The 17,884-nt window shown below is 47.9% G+C and overlaps 1 protein-coding gene across 1 annotated transcript in view; it reads left to right on the forward strand.

The window, feature by feature from the left end:
• The window catches only part of Itgae (integrin subunit alpha E), a 47,825-nt gene that overhangs the window by 18,346 nt on the left and 11,595 nt on the right, over positions 1 to 17,884 (forward strand). Inside the window, exons 16-23 of the mRNA XM_036198222.1 lie at positions 703 to 833; positions 2,663 to 2,826; positions 4,657 to 4,785; positions 10,314 to 10,387; positions 13,019 to 13,151; positions 14,686 to 14,784; positions 15,863 to 15,942; positions 16,712 to 16,786. Of these exons, the coding sequence (XP_036054115.1) occupies positions 703 to 833; positions 2,663 to 2,826; positions 4,657 to 4,785; positions 10,314 to 10,387; positions 13,019 to 13,151; positions 14,686 to 14,784; positions 15,863 to 15,942; positions 16,712 to 16,786 (885 nt within the window). The remainder of the gene's footprint in view (positions 1 to 702; positions 834 to 2,662; positions 2,827 to 4,656; positions 4,786 to 10,313; positions 10,388 to 13,018; positions 13,152 to 14,685; positions 14,785 to 15,862; positions 15,943 to 16,711; positions 16,787 to 17,884) is intronic.

The raw sequence follows: 17,884 nt of genomic DNA on the forward strand, positions 1-17,884 counted from the left end.
ATAGACTTCCCTGTGCTCTCATGAGGCGATCCCTCTACCCTACTGCTTAAAACCCCACAGCGGGGTTGGGGATTTAGCTCAGTGGTAGAGCACTTGCCTAGCAAGCGCAAGGCCCTGGGTTCGATCCTCAGCTCAAAAAAAAACAAAAACAAAAAACAAAACAAAACAAAAAAACCCAAAAAACAAAAACAAAACCCCACAGCGACTCCCACCTGAGTAAAACCCGTTCCTCGTCACCGCCTCCAGGGCTGTCTGTGATTGGCTGCCCACCCTCCAATCCTCGGGACTCATCACCACAGTCCACTTCACTCATTATGTTCCAGGCTCTCTGTCCTTTGTGTTTCTCAAACAAACTGGCCTCGGTCTGGCACAGGCCCTTTGCACCAGCTGTGTTTTCTGCCTGACACTTCCTCCTCAGACCTTCTCATAGCTGGCTTTTTCTGGTTAATGGCTTTCACTTTCAAGGCCTCATCAGGGAGCGCCTCTGACCACCTGATCTAAGTAGCCTCCATTTCTGTCACCTTACCTTATGATGGCGCCGCCAGCACCTTGTGTGTCTCTATCCCTGTTTATTGGCGGTTGTCTGCTTCCCCGCAAGAGCAAAGCCTTATCTCTTTCCCTACTGCTAATATACCCTGTTGGAGATGTTGAATGCGGCAGCATCTGTGCTCACTTCTCACGGGGCCTCTTCCTTGTCTTTAGCTCACGACCTGTGGTTGACCTGACCGTGTCCATGACCTTTACCCCCGCTTTACTGCCGATGGCCTTCAATGGCAAGATGGATGTAGAACTGTGTTTTGAAGTTGGCTCCTCCAGTGCAGCCTCTAAGCCAGGTAATAGCTGCCTGGTGGGTTGCCCGGGTGGTGTTGCAGTCATTTCTGATTGGCTTGTAGGGGTGGTCCTGGTCCCTCTTCTGGAGCCTGGCTCCCGTGTCTTTACTTCAGTTAAATGGTTTATGCCCCAGGAAGCAGATAAGCTGAGATCAGAGCCATGTTGGGAAGAGGGGGGTTTCTGGAACAGTAGTCAGAAAGGCAGCCGCTGCCCTGTCCTCACCTGCTGTTTCCCACTTGAGCATTGCAGGGCCCCCAGAGACACTCTCTCCACGATTTACACCTTGGAGAACATGCTGGAAGCCTGGCTGTTCTTCCATCCCTTATCTGACACTCCGGGAGTGTGTTTTCAGAAGGAAGAAGGCCAGAGGGGGGAAGGCATGGCTGTCATGGCCCAAGTGTCCAGGGCCTGGAGCTCCCTCCAACACTCTCCCAGCAAAGTCCTAAGGTTTAAATCTCATGCACAGTTCTAGCGACGGCTCCCTGCAAGTCATGACCTCTTTTGGGAGGGTCATGACCAACCCCAAGGGTAGAAAACAACAGACCTGGCCTGGTATGGTAGTGTGAGCTTGAAATCTCAGCACCCGGGAGATGGGCAGAGGGATCAAGAGTTCAAGGTCATTCTCAGCTACATATTGCGTTCAAGGCCAGGCTGGGATACATGAAAGTCTGTTCCAAAAAGGAAAGAAAAAAGGGTAGACTTACTATTCTTAGGACACAGAGGCTGCTGACGGCTCAGTGACACCGGGCAGGTGTCTTGATAGGTCCTGGTTTCTGTTCTGCACAGTAAGGGACTTGGCTCACGCAATCTCCAAGATAGTTTCAGTCCCGCTGTGCTCAGATTTCATGATTTCAACTCTCCACTTCCTGTAGCTTATCCCCTCCTCCTCTTCTCCCTCCTTCTTCCTCCAACCTCCCTCCCTCCCTCCTCCCCTTCCTCCTCCTCCTCTTCTCCCCTTCTCTCCTTCTGTACTTCCCCCGCCCCCTTCCACCTCACTCTCCTGGTTTCTTGGTTAGGGTTTCTTATTGCTGTGATAAAAACACCATACCAAAAACCACTTGGGGAATAAAGGGTTTCTTACAGTTTATGGTTTGCAGTCCATCATCCAGGAAACTCAGGGCAAGAAGTGAAGGCAGGAACCTGGAAGCAGAAGGTGTGGAGGGATGCTGCTTACTGGCTTGCTCCTTATGGCTTGCTCAGCCTGCTTTCCTATAGCACCTGGGACCACCAGCCTGCGGGGTATCACTGCTCACAGTGAGCTGGGCCCTCCCACATTAATCATCCATCAAGAAAACACACCACAGGCTTTCCCACAAGCCAGGCTAGTGGGGGCATTTTCTCAACTAGGTTCCCTCTTCCAAAGGCCTCTAGCTTGTGTCAGTTTACATGAAACTAGCCAGCATACCTGCCTAAACTCTCTTTCCCCAAGGTTGGACTTAACCAGGCAATGTGCTAGGTATGGCTCCAGAACACTGAGAAACCCTAGCCAGGGATATCTGAACTAATGGGGGCTGGAAACCACCTTCAAAAATGATGGCGAAGAGCCAGGCATTAATCCCAGTACTTGGGAGGCAAAGGCAGGTAGAGCTCTGTGAATTCAAGGCAAGCTTAGTCTACATAGCAAGTTCCAGGTCAGGGGTATAGAGTGATACCTGTCTAAACACAAAAATAAAAAACAAAACAAAACCTGGGAGTCTGGCCCCAAGGAAGTGCCCATACACCACAGAGGGACACTGCTCAGCGGGGGCTTACAGAGCCTCAGCAGGCCGGTGCTCTTTGTCTGGGCCTTGACCTTTCTGGCCTCATCGGAAGGTCTGGTCTTCAACCCCAGGCCTTAGAGGGATGTCACTCAACTTCACGGTGGATGTGGACGTGACCAAACAGAGGAAGAGGCTGCAGTGTGCAGACGCCAGCAGCTGTCAGAGCTACCTTAGGAAGTGGAGCGCGGAGTCCTTTCTGTGTGAGCACTTTGGTCTCATCCCTGCGGAGGAAGAGGTAAGTTGGTATTTAGACAACATCCCGGAGAAGACATGTGCAATGCAGGACTGTCTCCATACAAATGAGCCAACTGAACCCACAACACACCAAGAACCACAGGAGACACTGGTAATAGAATCCTACCAGAAATCCAAACCGGAGCGGCTGGGGCTGTGGGTGCGACTCAGTGACATGGGAAGTGCTTTGCATGCTCTGTGTGTGTGTGAGGCCCTGTGTTTAGTCCACTGGGAAGGAAGAACAAGGGGAGAAGGGAGAAAGAGAGAGGGAATGTGTCTACCAAAACTGAGCTTCCTAGAGGCTGGACAGAGAGGGGAATGGTGTCATTGTGCTGTCTAATCTCCTGATAGTAACAATAGGCTGAAGGGTCTTGAGTGAATCTACATCAGAAACACAGAATGATTAAAAGGCAAGAACTAGAGGGCTGAAGGGATGGCTCAGTGGTTAAGAGCACTGACTGCTCTTCCAGGACCCAGATTTGACTCCCAGTACCCACATAGCGGCTCAAAACCATCTGTAACTCCAGTTCCGGGGACTCCAATGCCTTCTAGTGACTTCTGAGGGCACTAGGTACTCACATGGAGCACAGACATACATACAGGCAAAACACACATACACATAAAATGGAAACATAAATAATCCTTTAAAAGGCAGAGCTAGAAAGACCACGTTATTTTAAGATGTTATTTAGCTGGATGGTGGTGGTGCTCTTCTTTAATCCCAGCACTTGGGAGGCAGAGGCAGGTGGATGTCTGTAAGTTCGAAGCCAGCCTGGTCTACAAAGCAAGTTCCAGGACAGCGAGAGCTGTTAAAAAAAAAAAAAAAGTTATTAAAAAAAAAAAAAAAAGAAATCTTGGCAAAGATATTGAGAGGCATGGTTTTTAAAAAGTGGCCTTGCCAGAACTCAGATTCTAACAGGTGTTAGAACTTTCAACTATGTAGACCATTTGTTTCAGAAAACAAACAAATTCTGCTTTGAATGCACTTTTAGTTGTTACTTGGCTTAGGAAAGTTTCTAGAACATCTATAGCCCTCTAAAGATAAAGGCCCAGAGCCGGAGAGATAGCTGAGTGGTTAAGAGTGTGTATTGCTTTTCTAGAGGACCTGAAATTGATTCCTAGCACCACATTGGGGGCTTTGTAAATTCAGCTCCAGGGAATCCAACATGTCTGGCTTCTTTAGGCACCTGTACTCATGTGCACATACCCCCATACATATACATAGTTAAAATTATAAAATAAATATTTTTTTAAAGCCTAACTGTATTTTTACCAGGCAATCAAGTTCATTTGCTCTCAAGTTCAAAGCTTCTTATTTATTTATGCATTCCACAATGTTCATGTGAAGGTCAGAGAGCAACCTGTGGGAGCCAGTTCTCTCCTACAATGTGGGTGCTGGGAATTAATCTCACGTTGTCAGGCTTGGGAGCAACACCTGTAACCTGTTCACACCAAGCCGTCTCGCCAGCCCTCAGGGCTCTTATTCTGACAAGAAAGCTCCTTTGAACAGAACGTAGCAAATGGCCTCCTCTACCCACCTCCTATTTTCTGGTTTTACTTCTCAATAGCCCTCCATATTGATTGGAGATCTTTGTTAACTCACATGGGACCAATACTCTTCCCTCCATGTCTGCCCTCCACATAAAGTCTAAGTTGAATCCCTTTGTACTGGGGTGAGAGCCCTGAGACCCAAGGGTGGGACAGACTGGGGAAACTTGCAAAGCTCTTGGTGGCTTACCTGAAGATTCCTGGCCATCGCTGTCATTGTTCATTTCTTCTTGTCCTCTTCGGCACATCCTCCTCTGACCCTGTCTTCCTCGGCCACGCACAGCTTTGTGAGGACGACTGCTTTTCCAACATCACCATCAAGGTCAGCTACAAGTTCCAGACACCTGGAGGAAGGAGGGACCACCCCAATGCCATCCTGGACCACTACAGGGACCCCTCTGCCATCTTCCAGGTGACTCTTCCTACAAGAAGGACCTAATTATTTTGGGGGACATCCCACATTGAATACTTGCTCCTCTAACTTCAAATATGGCTAGAGTTGGGAGGGAAGGTCTTCGGACTGTGTCAGTAGGGCAGTGGATCCCCTGAGATGGCTGCTGTTCATTGCTCACTGGTGGGTACCAGGTCTCTAGCTGTAGCCCTGGGTTTGTTCACAGTGTGCTGCCTACATGCTTGGTGACACACATGGATACACTGTGTACTGGGGCTCTCACTTTGCATGGTATCCGAGGATGGTGTGGTGGGTCCCTTGTGGGCACTAGACTGGAGCTGTACTGCCCTGAGATACAGAGAGGAAGTTCTTGGACTTGCTTGCTCAGGCCCTGCTCAGAGCCTTCATACTGAAGTGTCTGGCTCACCAAGACTGCACCTACCTCTCTACTTTGGTGCCCATCTGTGCGGCTGAGACCGGCAGGTAGTGTCAACAGAAACTTTTTCCTGATCAAGGACAGATAAAAGCATTGGATTTTCTAATCCCACCACACCTAAAGTGACCTTGCCCTTACCCAGACTGTGGCCCCAAGGGTCCTCCGCCAATCTCCACTTACAGAGTAAAGAAAAATCATCAGGGACAAAGAAGTGAGTGTGAAAAAGGAGTTGGGGTGGAGTCAAGATCACGATGGGGACCCACAGAGACAGCTGGCCTGAGCTTGTGGGAGCTCATGGGCTCTAGACCGACAGCTAGGGAGACTTTATGGGACTGGCCTAGGCCCTCTGCATGTGGGTGACAGTTGTATAGCTTGGTCTGTTTGTGGGACCCCTAGCAGTGGAATCAGATCAGTCTCTAGTGCATGAGCTGGGTTTTTGGAACCTATTCCCTATGGTGGGATGCCTCGCTCAGCCTTGATGCAGAGGGGAGGAGCTTGGTCCTGCCTCAACTTGATATACCATGCATTGTTGACTCCCATGGAGGCCTTACCCTTTCTGAGGCATGGAAAGAGGGGGGCTAGAAAGGAGGTGGGGGGAGGGAACTGGAGGAGAGGAGAGAGGGGAAACTGATTGGTATGTAAAATAAAATTTAATAATAATAAAAAAAAATGGGGGGTTGGGGATTTAGCTCAGTGGTAGAGCGCTTGCCTAGCAAGCGCAAGGCCCTGGGTTCAATCCTCAGCTCTGACAAAAAAAAAAATGGAAGTTGGGGTAGGTACGTTGGCACACTCCTTTAACCCCAGCATTCAGGGAGCACAGACTGAAGGCAGATCTCCGTGAGTTCAAAGCCAGTCAATCTACATAACAAGTTCTAGGCCACCCAGGGCTACATAGTTGGAACCTGTCCAAAAAAATCCAGCTGGGTGGCGGTGGCACACGCCTGTAATCCCAGCACTCGGAAGGCAGAGGCAGGTGGATCTCTGTGAGTTCGAGGCCAGCCTGGGTTACAGAGCTAGTCCAGGACAGGCTCCAAAGCTACCAAGAAATCCTGTCTCAAAAAACAAAAACAAAAAACAAAACAAAAAAACAAACAAACAAACAAATAAATCCAAAGAATTCTCATTTGAAAATAAGTTACAGATCTGATGTCTTCACTGCTATAAGCAGCAAAAATATATAAAGTAGGATTTTGGGGTTGGGGATTTAGCTCAGTGGTAGAATGCTTGCCTAGCAAGCGCAAGGCCCTGAGTTCCTCAGCTCCGGGGGAAAAAAAAAGTAGGATTTCAGCTGGTTATGACAAGCTAATACCTGGAAGACGCCTTCTAGAGGTCAAGCCGAGGCTCAAGGAGCCTTGGTGATACTGGCTCCGTTCCCTGCTATGAGTTTCTTGTGTGCTATTGTAGCTCTTCCATCATTTACTGGGCACCATTTCCCCTCTACTAATGGAATATTTAGATAACCTTCTGCGCCGACAGCTATGTGCAGTCAGAACCCCAGTTCAAGCCTCCCTGTAATTATCGTCATTAGCAGCATCTGGCCGGGACCATCCTCAGAGGGATGAAACTATCTTATCAGAGATACCTCTGTACTCTCTAGAGCAGACTTAAGCATCCAGACCACCTGTTTGAGAAGGCCTGGTGGATGTGCTAATTAAGCTTAACTTTCTCCTTTCCAAAGTCTTATCTCTAGTTTTAGATCCACCCTTAACAATTAACTCAGAACTAAAAGGTTCCAATTTTCAGGCCCAGCTAGCTGTGAAGGAAGTTGCATACCAAGTTGCCTAGCAACCGAGCACACTGGCCAGAAGAAGCAGAGATAGCCTGGAGTGGAGTGGTAGGGTCAAAGGTGTGAAAAGGCAGTTCTATTTTCAGAGAAGGACAAGACAAAGAAGAGGAAGAGAATGGGAGAACTTGACGGGAAGAACTGGAGAGGAACGAACTGAGATGGGAAGAACTAGATTGAAGGGCTGGAAGAGAGGACTAGAGGAACGAGATGGAAGACGAGGAAGAGCCAGATGAGGAAGAACATGAGGAAGGAGGTGGGAGAGGAGCTAAGATGGGAAGGAACTAGATGAGAGAATTAAGATAGAACTTAGAGGGAGCAGTAGATAAATACAGAGAGAAATCAGGCAAGAAAGGAGCTGGGCTGTGTAGACAGGATTTTATCCCAGAGGAATAAAGCAGACAGACAAAGAGCTTGGTGTACTTAGATTCTTTTCCCAAAAATAATTTTCATTGTTCATAGTTTCTCTTCTGGGCCCCTGGGAAGTATATTATTAAGGCTGATCCTTATAATAAATATACAAGACTTAGCCCCATGCTCAGTATATACTCCCCAAACAAGGCCTTTTCCTGCCACAGCACAGTGAATGAAAATCAGATAAACACTGAAGGAATACTGTTATCTACTCTACGAGTTTATTCATCTTTTGTTTGATATCCTAGTAACTTGCTTTTTAGCAAAAGGAAAAAAAAAGTTCTGGGGATGCAGCTCAGCTGGTAGAATGCTTGCCTAGGACATACGGAGTCTTAGGTTCACTCCTAGCCAGCACTCAAAACTAGGCCTGCTGCAGCCCATGACTGTAACCCCAGAATCCAGGAGAAAGAACAGAGGTTCAAGGTCATCCATGGCTGAACAGTGAGACCCTTTATCAATTAACCAATCGATTGATCAATCAATAATAAAATAAATAAATCTAGGATCCTTCATTGTCATTTATCTTAGTCACTTTTTTCTTTTTGGTTTTTTGAGATAGAGTTTTTCTGTGTAGTTTCGGTGCCTGTCCTGGATCTCCCTCTGTAGATCAGGCTGGCCTTGAACTCATAGAGATCTGCCTGGCCTGAGTGCTGGGATTAAAGGCGTGTGCCGCCGCCGCTGCCACCACCGCCACTGCCGCCACCACCACCCGCTATCTCAGTCACTTCTAATCTAGAATGATTGACTTATATCTTTTCTTGTCTTTATTTTTATGTTTATTTATTTATTTTGTATTTTCAAGACAGGGTTTCTCCTGTGTAGCCCTGGCTGTCCTGGAACTCTGTAGAGCAGGCCAGCCTCAAACTATCTACCTGTCTCTGCCTCTCGAGTGCTAGTATTAAAGGCATGTGCCACCACGACCTGGCAAGGATTTATGTATTTTATATATATGAGTGCACTGTCTCCATGCATGCCGGAAAAGGGACTCAGATCCCATTTCAGATGGTTGTGAACCACCAAGTGGGTGCTGGGAATTGAACTCAGGACCTCTGGAAGATCAGCTAGTGTTCTTAACTGTTGAGCCATCTCTCCAGCCTTTATTTTTATTTTGCAACTGGGTCTCCTATAGTTCAGGCTGGCCTTGAACTCTCTATATAACCAAGGATGACCTTGAGCTCCAGATCTTCCTGCTTCCTCCTTCCGAGTGCTAGGACTACAGGCCTTTGACACCATACCTAGCTTTTGTTTTCTTGTCTCTAAGGACCCTCAGGGTTTGAAGGATGTAGGGCAGCCATTTTATAGCCTGTCCCTTGGTTGGGTTATTTCTGGTGTTTCCTCATAGTTAGATCCAGGCTGTGCGTTTTGGCAGGTGCATCACAGAAGTAAAGCTGTGTCGGGACATCACATGGGAGGCGACCAGCGTTGACTGGACTATTCCTGCTCCCATTTGCCTTTGTAAAGGAGTATTTTAGGGAGAAATTTTGAGATGTACATTTCCTGCTCAATGTCTATTTGTAAGCTGTCAGTTATTACTGTGATGGTTAGGGAAAGAGATTTTAAAATATTTATTCCATCAATAAAAGGGATGAGGAAAAAGTAGGTGCTGTGAGAGTATGCAGCTGCTAGCCGGGAATGCATTGCAGCTGGGAGCTAAGATGGGTTAACCCTGTTGTCTTTCATCAGGGTGGGTGGGAGAAGGGAGGAGCACTTACTGTGCAAGCCTGGGGACCAGGGTTCAGTTCACAGATTTCCTGGTTGAGGGAGAGAAATGACCCCTGAAAGCTGTCCTCTGACAGCCACAGGGCACTGTGTGGCATGCATGTGCCCACGCTCACATACATGGATTGTATACAACAAGCAGTAAAAAGAAATAAAATTTAAATAAAAAAAAACCAAAAAACAAAACCCAGGACCTGGGGCGTGGACCCTGGGTTTCTATCCAAGCACCAAAACCAACGCAAACTAGACAGCACAAATTTGTTGGTCCAGTTAGACAGAGCTCAGAGCTCCGCACTCTGACTTGCAAAATGCATCTTTCTTTTCTGGCAAGTGCATGGCCTCCTTTCAAGCTCTGGGCTCCCTCTCCAAGCCCAGCCCACTTCTCTCCCTGTAGAAAGCTGCTGCAGTGATCTCCAGCTGCTGGGGAGCTACAGACAGACTCTTAAGCAGGAGAGCGGGCTGTTTCCTTCGCTGAAAAAAACAAAAACAAAAACTAGACTTGGCTATGTTACAACACTTGCTTTTTTTTTTTTTTTTTCCAACTCAAACTGAGATTTTTCAATCTTGAAGAGAGCTTCTGAACCAAACGTATCTTTTCTTTGTCTGCTTTTGAGACAAGGTCTTGCTATGGAGCCCAGGCCCCAAACTCACCATCGTGCCACAGTACCCACAGTGCTAGGATTACAAGCAGATGTGACTCTCTGATTTAGTTGTGGCGTGCATGCAGAATTACAAGGGAAGCCTTACCAAGAAGACCGCCACAGTGGGGGAGGGTGCTGGCAAGGATTCACCTGTAGCATCTGGTCAGTTCCTGTTCCTGCCCCAGCTGTTTCTGCCTACACTCCCAAGGAAGCTTTCCTTCACAAAGGTTTGTCTTCCCAGATGTTGGAGGCAGAGAGATGCACACGATACAAATACGACAGCATGCCTATCATTCCACAAAGGTCATCCCACATTTGAGCTTGGCGAAAGGCCTAGATCACAGTGTGCCCGTCTTGTCCAGGAATGTCACACACACACAGCTCCCTTGGCCCTGTGGACACAGTCCCAGCTGCCAGCCGTCACTCTCCTCGGGTCATGCTTCTTCAAGCAGGAGGGCATGATGGGCAGAAGTACCCCGAGGAGAAGGTCGGAGTGAGGGTTGCTGGGAGAGGTAGGCTCCCAGGGCTGACTCTGCTCGTCTTTGTCTGGTTACAGCTGCCCTATGAGAAGGACTGCAAGAACAAAGTATTCTGCATTGCCGAGGTCCAGCTGACTGCCACCATCTCTCAGTGAGTTGAATCTTGTTATCAGCATCATTTCTGCAGCTCATGTCCTCCTGAGGATTCACCTGGGCAAGCCTCTTACCCGGATCCACGCACAATCCTTTCCCCTTCCTTCATGGCCCTCAATGGGATTTTGTATTTGTTGTTTCAGCCACCCTGTGAGGGAGGCAAGATAAAGATTTGTCTTCCCATTATGCAGATCAGGAAATAGTTGAGGGTGTGGCCTTAGCTCTCAGTGGCCACTTGGTGAACCTGAACCCAGGTCTCTTGACCCCCTGGACCACGCTATGTCCACAGTGGTCCTCGCTCCTAGAACTTCCTCTGGTTCCTCTGGTTCACCTCTTGGCCAAGTTCATCCAGTATTTCTGGAGTAGTTTTGCTCTGTTCCAGGGGCTCTAGATGCTGGGAAACACCCCAGTCAATGGTACAGACACAAATCCTTGCCCTCCTGGTACTTAAAGGGAAAGTGATAGCTGAGTAAACTCCAGACAGATGGGATATGGTGCAGAGAAGGGGTGGGGAGGTCTTAAATAGGATGGTCAGGGGGTGACAGGAGGAGGTGGGTACCATCCGTGTGGTATCCGAAGGTAGTGCAAATACCCTGCTGGAAGCAGCCCTGGCAGGTGGAAGGTAGAGCATGGATTCCATGTGAAGGGTGAGAGGGGAGGGAGTCACATAGGAGAGGGGAGGAAAGTCTAAGGAGGTCCCTTAGAAGGGCCTTGAATGCGAGCTGGGAGGCCAGAGGTGGGCTCACATTGTAAGGGTCTAGCTCTGCTACAGCAATGGTTCTCAACCTTCCCAATGCTGCGACCCTACGTTCTTCATGGTGTGGGGACCCCGACTATAAAATTATTTCCATTGCTACTCCATAGCTGTAACTTTGCTACTGTTATGAATTGTAATGTAAATAGTTGTTTTTCTCCCCCGATGGTCTTAGGTGACCCTTGTGAAAGGGTCATTTGACCCTCAAAGGGGTCGTGGCCCACAGGTTGAGAACCACTGTTAGACAATGATGGAGTATAGGAAGCAGGGAGATAATAATTACTACTCTGACAACGAAGGTGCAGGAAAGAGGGTGGCTGGCTTAGACTGGCTGGCAGCAAAGACAGTGGTTATCTTTTGAAGTTAGAGTCTTTGGATTTGCTAACCATAGAGGTAGGGAGCAAGGTGAAGGCCCATCCCTGGCATCTACAACTGCATAATCCAATACACTCACCACCAGTCCCAGTCGGATTTTCAATAATAAGGTCATTACATTTAAATGCATTGTTAAAAAAAAATGTAACTCCAGGGATAGAGAGATGGTCCAGTGGTTAAGAACCTGGACTGTTCTTTCAGAGGACCCAGATTTAATTCCCAGCAACTACATGGTGGCTCACAACTGTCTGTAACTCCAGTTGCAGGGTCCCTCTTCTGGCCTCCCAGGGCACTCCATGCGTGTGGAGCATAGACTTCATGCAGGCAAACCCACCCATCTACCTAAAATAAAATGTAAAACAATACAGTTCTTTAGTGGCACCTGCTGTTTTTCATCATACTGAATATCCACATGTCGCTAACGCATCAATGAGACAGTAGGTTGTGGACTATCTTTCCAGCATTGCAGATGTTTTATTGCACCACTTTGAATCCACTAAAAGTTCGGCTCCATGATGGCGTTGCTGGAGCTAAGCTGAGTTTGGTTTGGGACATATGGCCAGTCTTAAAATGCCCTCAATGGCTACCATGTGTGTCAAGTTGCTGATGACCAGTTGTCTGGAGTTGTCAAGGCAGAGTCCCTATCCGAGTGGATCTTTGTGGACTTCCATTTTAGATGTGCATGATTATGTGGGGCCCGCACTAAGGAACTCATTCAAGACACAGCTGCTCTCAACCGGGACTGAAGTACAACCAAGATCCGCCTCCTAGCCAGTTCCTCTCCAAATGTAATGTGCTCAGCTTGGCCTGTATCGCCCCCTAGCGTCCATAGCCAGCAAGCTGCTACGGAGACACTCCACAGTTGCAGTGGGTTTTGACTTCTCTGCAGATGTGGATCCCCTATAAAATCAAATGATCCTAGACTCCTTGACTGCCTGGACAAAGTGAGACTCTGTCTCAAAAAACAAACGTAGATAGGCACTGTAGCTCACATCTAATCCCAACACTGGGAGGCTGAGGCAGGAGGATGGCAAGGCCAGCTGGAATACACAGTGACAGACCAACCAGCCTGAGCAACAAATTGAAACTGTTTTAAAAACTAGCCAAACGCCTGAACTGAGCTAGGACATAGCTCAGTGGTGAAGGCTAGTCTTTCCGCTCCGGTTTCCTCTTCTGCAAAATACAAAGTAACTATACTACTTTCTAGGGTAATTCTGAGGATCAAGTGAGCTCATGGGCATGGCATTTGGTACAAGGTAACCACTAAGTAAGTGGTTATAATCTCACTAACTGCTTAGTGACTAGGCTGTTAAGGTGGACATGCAGCCAGGGTTCAGCTCTACTAAAAGGAAGAAAATCTGGGCCTTTTTACAGCTTATCTTGGGTGATAGTTAAGGATGTGCTTTTCTGCAGTGCAGGAAGTTTTACAGATTAAATGCACTGCCAGTGCACACGCCCACTCTCTGTCTGTCTGTCTGTCTGTCTCTCCACCCTTTGCAGGCAGGAGCTGGTGGTGGGAGTCACAAAGGAGGTGACCATGAACATCAGCCTGACTAACTCCGGGGAAGATTCCTACATGACAAACATGGCTCTGAATTACCCCAGAAACTTACAGTTTAAGAGGATACAGAAGGTACCCGGGACACGGCGGCTTGGGAAATACAGCCATGCCTTTCCCTTGTTGCCCACCTGCTTCTCTGCCATCACCACCAGCCTCCTCCTTCTGCTCCATCCAGCACAGGAATCGCAATTAGACAAACCCTCTCCAATGCTGGACCCTAGCCTTCAGTGGTGCCACATAATCACCCCTCCTTGTGTACAGTCTTCCTTAACCAGGATTGCGAGAGATGTATTCTAATGCCTAAGGAATTGAGGAAGTGAAAATTCTACCCAACTGTTCACCAGTCACGAGGCCAGCTGCAAAGACGTACTCGCAAGCATGTGGCTGCCAAGTGTCACGATACTGAGATGTTCTGTTCTCTTAATTCAAAGATGGTCAGAAACTCTGAGGCTTGAAGTTCTTTTGGGAACTAGGAAACCACCCCACTCTTGTCTAGGGGCATCTAAGTCCCTCGGACAGAGACAAGTAGATTCAGTGTCCATCTAAGGTACAGGGCTGCAGATGCAGTGTTTCTGGACACAGCTTTCCTCATGGAGTTATGTTAACCCAGTTGGGATTGTGCCACCCCTGGCATCACCTGACCCTTTACTCTGCCCTGCTGTGAGGCTCTCTGGACTGCTTCCTCTGCCTTTTTCCTTAACCCCACCCACCCCCAACCCTCGACAACTCTGCCTTTTCCTTTGCTGAGTGAAGACACCCCACAAGACAGTCCTCATTGTAGTGAGTCAGTAAAACTTGACTCTATTGGGACTATAGGTTTGCCTGGAGGGTGTGTGTGTGTGTGTGTGTGTGAGTGAGAGAGAGAGAGAGAGAGAGAGAGAGAGAGAGAGAGAGAGAGAGAGAGAGAGAATCTACTTGGGCTAAGTTAGCATCTATTGAGAAAAGTTGAAATTATCGTCTACCTATCTAGAATGAACGGGTTGGTGAGATTAGCAATGATGGGCCATCTGGGGGAGAGTAGCTTTCTGTGTTTGGTGATCCAGATGGGGAGCCCTGGTTAGAAGGCTGCATAAACGGTCAGTGCTAGAACACACACAAGCTTTCCCCCCATCTCAGTGTGACACTTTGCATTGGTCCACAGCCCAGCTCCAGTGTCTTCCTCTCTGTGAAGACTTTATACAGCCCTGTCAGCAGGAACCAGAGTCCACCGCTACTGTGCTTCCCTCACAGAACACTGCCCTTAGGCTTTGGGTTTAAATTCAACCCTCAGCTGTGAGTAGGCCAAGGACCAAGTCTGACATGTAGACAAACCAGCAAATGGTTGTTGAATTGCTGTGAGGAAATGCTCCTTTTCCTCCTCGAGCATCTTCTGGGGCTGGAGAGGTGGCTCAGTTAAGAGCACCTGCTGTTCTTCCAGAGGTCCTGGGTTTGAGTCCCAGCAGCTACATGGCAGCTCACAACCATCTATAACTCCAGTTCCAAGGGAATCTGATGCCCCTTCTGACCTCGGAGGGCACCAGGCATTCACATGCAGGCAAAACACTCCTACCCGTAAAATAAATAAAAAATAAAACCCAAACCAAAACATCTCCTTCTGTTTTAACAGCCACTCTCTCCAGACATTCAGTGTGATGACCCCAAGCCAGCCGCTGCTGTCCTGGTCGTGAACTGCAAGATTGGTCACCCCATACTCAAGAGATCATCTGTGAGTCTGTTAGGGTTAGATGGCTCTTCTCACTCCCCTGGAGCTCCCAGCCTCGTCTGCATCTTTCAGCTGTGGTCCCTATGCTTCCCTTTGCTGTGGTCTCCATGTAGCAGTGTTGAGAACTGCTAAGCCTGCCCTGAAATGTACAACAGTGGGGTGTAGGGAATAGTTCCTGATGGCCAGTGCTGGCTTCTCCGAGGAGAGGAAAGTAAAGGGAAGCGGGGCTAGTATGGAAGGAATATCAGACCAAATTATCTTTTTTTAAAAAAAGATTTATTTATTTATTATATATACAGTGTTCTGTCTGCACGTATCCCTACACACCAGAAGAGGGCGCCAGATCTCATTACAGATGGTTGTGAGCCACCATGTGGTTGCTGGGAATTGAACTCAGGACCTCTGGAAGAGCAGCCAGTGCTCTTAACCTCTGAGCCATCTCTCCAGCTCCCCAAATTATCTTCGTACCGTGCAGCAACTCTGCTGTACTTTTGTAGAAGGAGAATAACGCTGTCTGTTTGGCTCACTCGGTATTCACATAGTGAAGCTTATATGAAATAGTGGCTGTGCTACAAACAACAACAAACCCATGAGAAATGTAAACTGCGTTAACTAGTGCTGCTTAGCCAGGGTTTTAGTCACTGTTCTATTGCTGTGAAGAGACCAGGTGGCCAAGGCAACTCTTAGAAAAGAAAGCATTTAATTGGGAGCTTGCTTACAGTTTCAGAGGGTTAGTCCATTTTCATGATGGCAGGAAGCAGACAGGCATGGTGCTGGAGAAGTAGCCGAGAGCTACATCCTGATCCACAAGCAGACTGGCCTGGTGTGGACTTTTGAAAACATAATACACCCCACCCTCCACCCCCAGTGACATACTTCCTCCAACAAAGACACCTTCTAATCCTTCCCATCCTGTCCGAGTTCCACTCTCTGTCGGTCAAATATTTGAGTGTGTGTGTGTGGGGGGGGGGGGCATTCTTATTCAGACCACCACAGTTTGAAACAGTCCGGGCTGTGACTAGTGAGCAGCTGTCAAGTGACTAGTTCCCCCACTCATTTTTTATTTCCTCCTTTAAAACAGGTAAATGTCTCAGTAATTTGGCAGCTAGAGGAGAGTATCTTTCCAAACAGGACAGCAGACATCACTGTGACCATCTCTAAGTAAGTAGTGACTGTGTTAGCAGACTTAGGATGCGGCCTTGGGGGTGGGGGGAGTCTTGTCGTGTTTAGGCCGAGTGCTCTGGCTCTCTCATTGTTCTGGGAGAAAGGGAGTACCTCACTGAGCCCACGGAAGTTTCCTCTCATCAAAGATACTTAAGATATTTGCATTCACACAGACGAACACTAGGGTATATCCTGGTGGAACCGGAGTCCTAGTTCTGACCTTCTCAACTCTGATAGAACTCTATCATGTTCTATCATGGTCAAGGGTAGAAGAGGATGTGGTGCTGGGAGGGGTCAAACAAGGGCAATTCTACTCCTGAGGCAATGTCTGAAGTTTTTGGGTTTTTTTTGTTTCTTGTTTGTTGTTGTTTTGTTTTTTTGAAACAAGATTTCTCTGTGTTTGGCTGTCCTGGAACTCACTCTGTAGACCAGGTTGTCCTCGAACTCAGAAATCTGCCTGCCTCTGCCTCCCAAGTGCTGGGATCAAAGGCGTGTGCCACCATGCTCAGAATTCTAGAACTAATTTTGATTGCCATGAGTTAGAAGGGGATACTGTCTCCTATTGACAGATGCCAATAACCATTATTCAGTGTGCAAGGTAAGTCCATAACAGGGAATTCTTTGACCCAAAATGTCAAGTATGGAATCAGAAATCATACTAAAATCAACATTTCTCTAAGTGTGGCCTGCTAAGAGATTCATCTTTGAGATGTTTCTCAGGAAGTCAAGGTAACAAGGAGTGGTCAATTAACATTTTTGTTTCTAGTTCCCATGAGAAGTCTTTGGCCAGAAAGACCCACAGCCTTCAGTTCAGGCATGCCTTCACTGCAGTTCTTCCCAGGTAAGGACTCCCAAGGGGTCTGTGTGATGGTCATGCACTGAGGACTGCTTTGGGGATTCTCTCTTGTGGACACAAGTGCCCATCAGGGTGGATGTGGGCATTGCCCTTCTCTGCGTGGAGGCTGTTTAATGCTCAGACTCTCTAGGATACTGTCAGGTGCAAAGGGTAGCCTCCCACACACAAAAAGGGCAGGCTCACTGACTTGTCTAAAACTGAGTCCCAGTTCAACCTAGACTACAGGATTTCTGGTGGTTAGATAAAAGCTAGCCTTCATTAGGACTTGTGAAACTGGTTCTCATCTGCCAAGAGTCAGTTCCCTTCCCTCTGGCAAAGGGACATCTGGCTCTCCAATTAACAAACCCCTGTGGTGCTGTCAGCATATCAAGATCCATTGGCAGTTTGGAATGAACTTTTACTTTTCTGCCCATGGAGTGGCAGTTTGTTTCAGTTTCTTTCTTTTTTTTCCGTTTTTAAAGGTTTATTTATTATGTATACAATGTTGTCTGCATGTATTCCTGCAGGCCAGAGGAGGGCACCAGATCTCATTACAGATGGCTGTGAGCCACCATGTAGTTGCTGGGAATTGAACTCAGGACCTCTGGAAGAACAGTCAGTGCTCTTAGCCACTGAGCCACCTCTCCAGCCCCAGTTTCGGTTTCTTTATGGCACTACTTGCATACATCATGTTAGGTTTTTGAAACATCATAGTGGTCATCAAAAGCACGGTGCCAACTGGTCCTGCTACAAAAGGATGATGTGATGCTCGGGAAAGGGGGTGGCTGTGGGGATAGAGAAGGGCTGGGGAGATGACTTGGTGAGTAATGTTCTCTCCGTGTAAGCATCAGGACCTGAGTTCAGATTACCAGCACCCATGTAAAAGTCAGTGGTGTGATGCACATCTGGAATGTCAGTGCTGGGGTTGGTGGGGTAAGAGAGGCAGATCCTTCTGGCTTGCCAGCCAGCCAGTCTAGATGAAACAGCAAGCTCCCAGGTTCAGTGAGATACTAGAGAGTAGAGGGGACTTAATGTTGATCTCTGGCCTGCACATGTGCACCCACAGGTCACACACGCACTCACACACATACAAGTTAGAGAAAA

The sequence above is a fragment of the Onychomys torridus genome, chromosome 8, assembly GCF_903995425.1.
Source record: "Onychomys torridus chromosome 8, mOncTor1.1, whole genome shotgun sequence".
NCBI classification, from domain to species: Eukaryota; Metazoa; Chordata; class Mammalia; order Rodentia; family Cricetidae; genus Onychomys; species Onychomys torridus.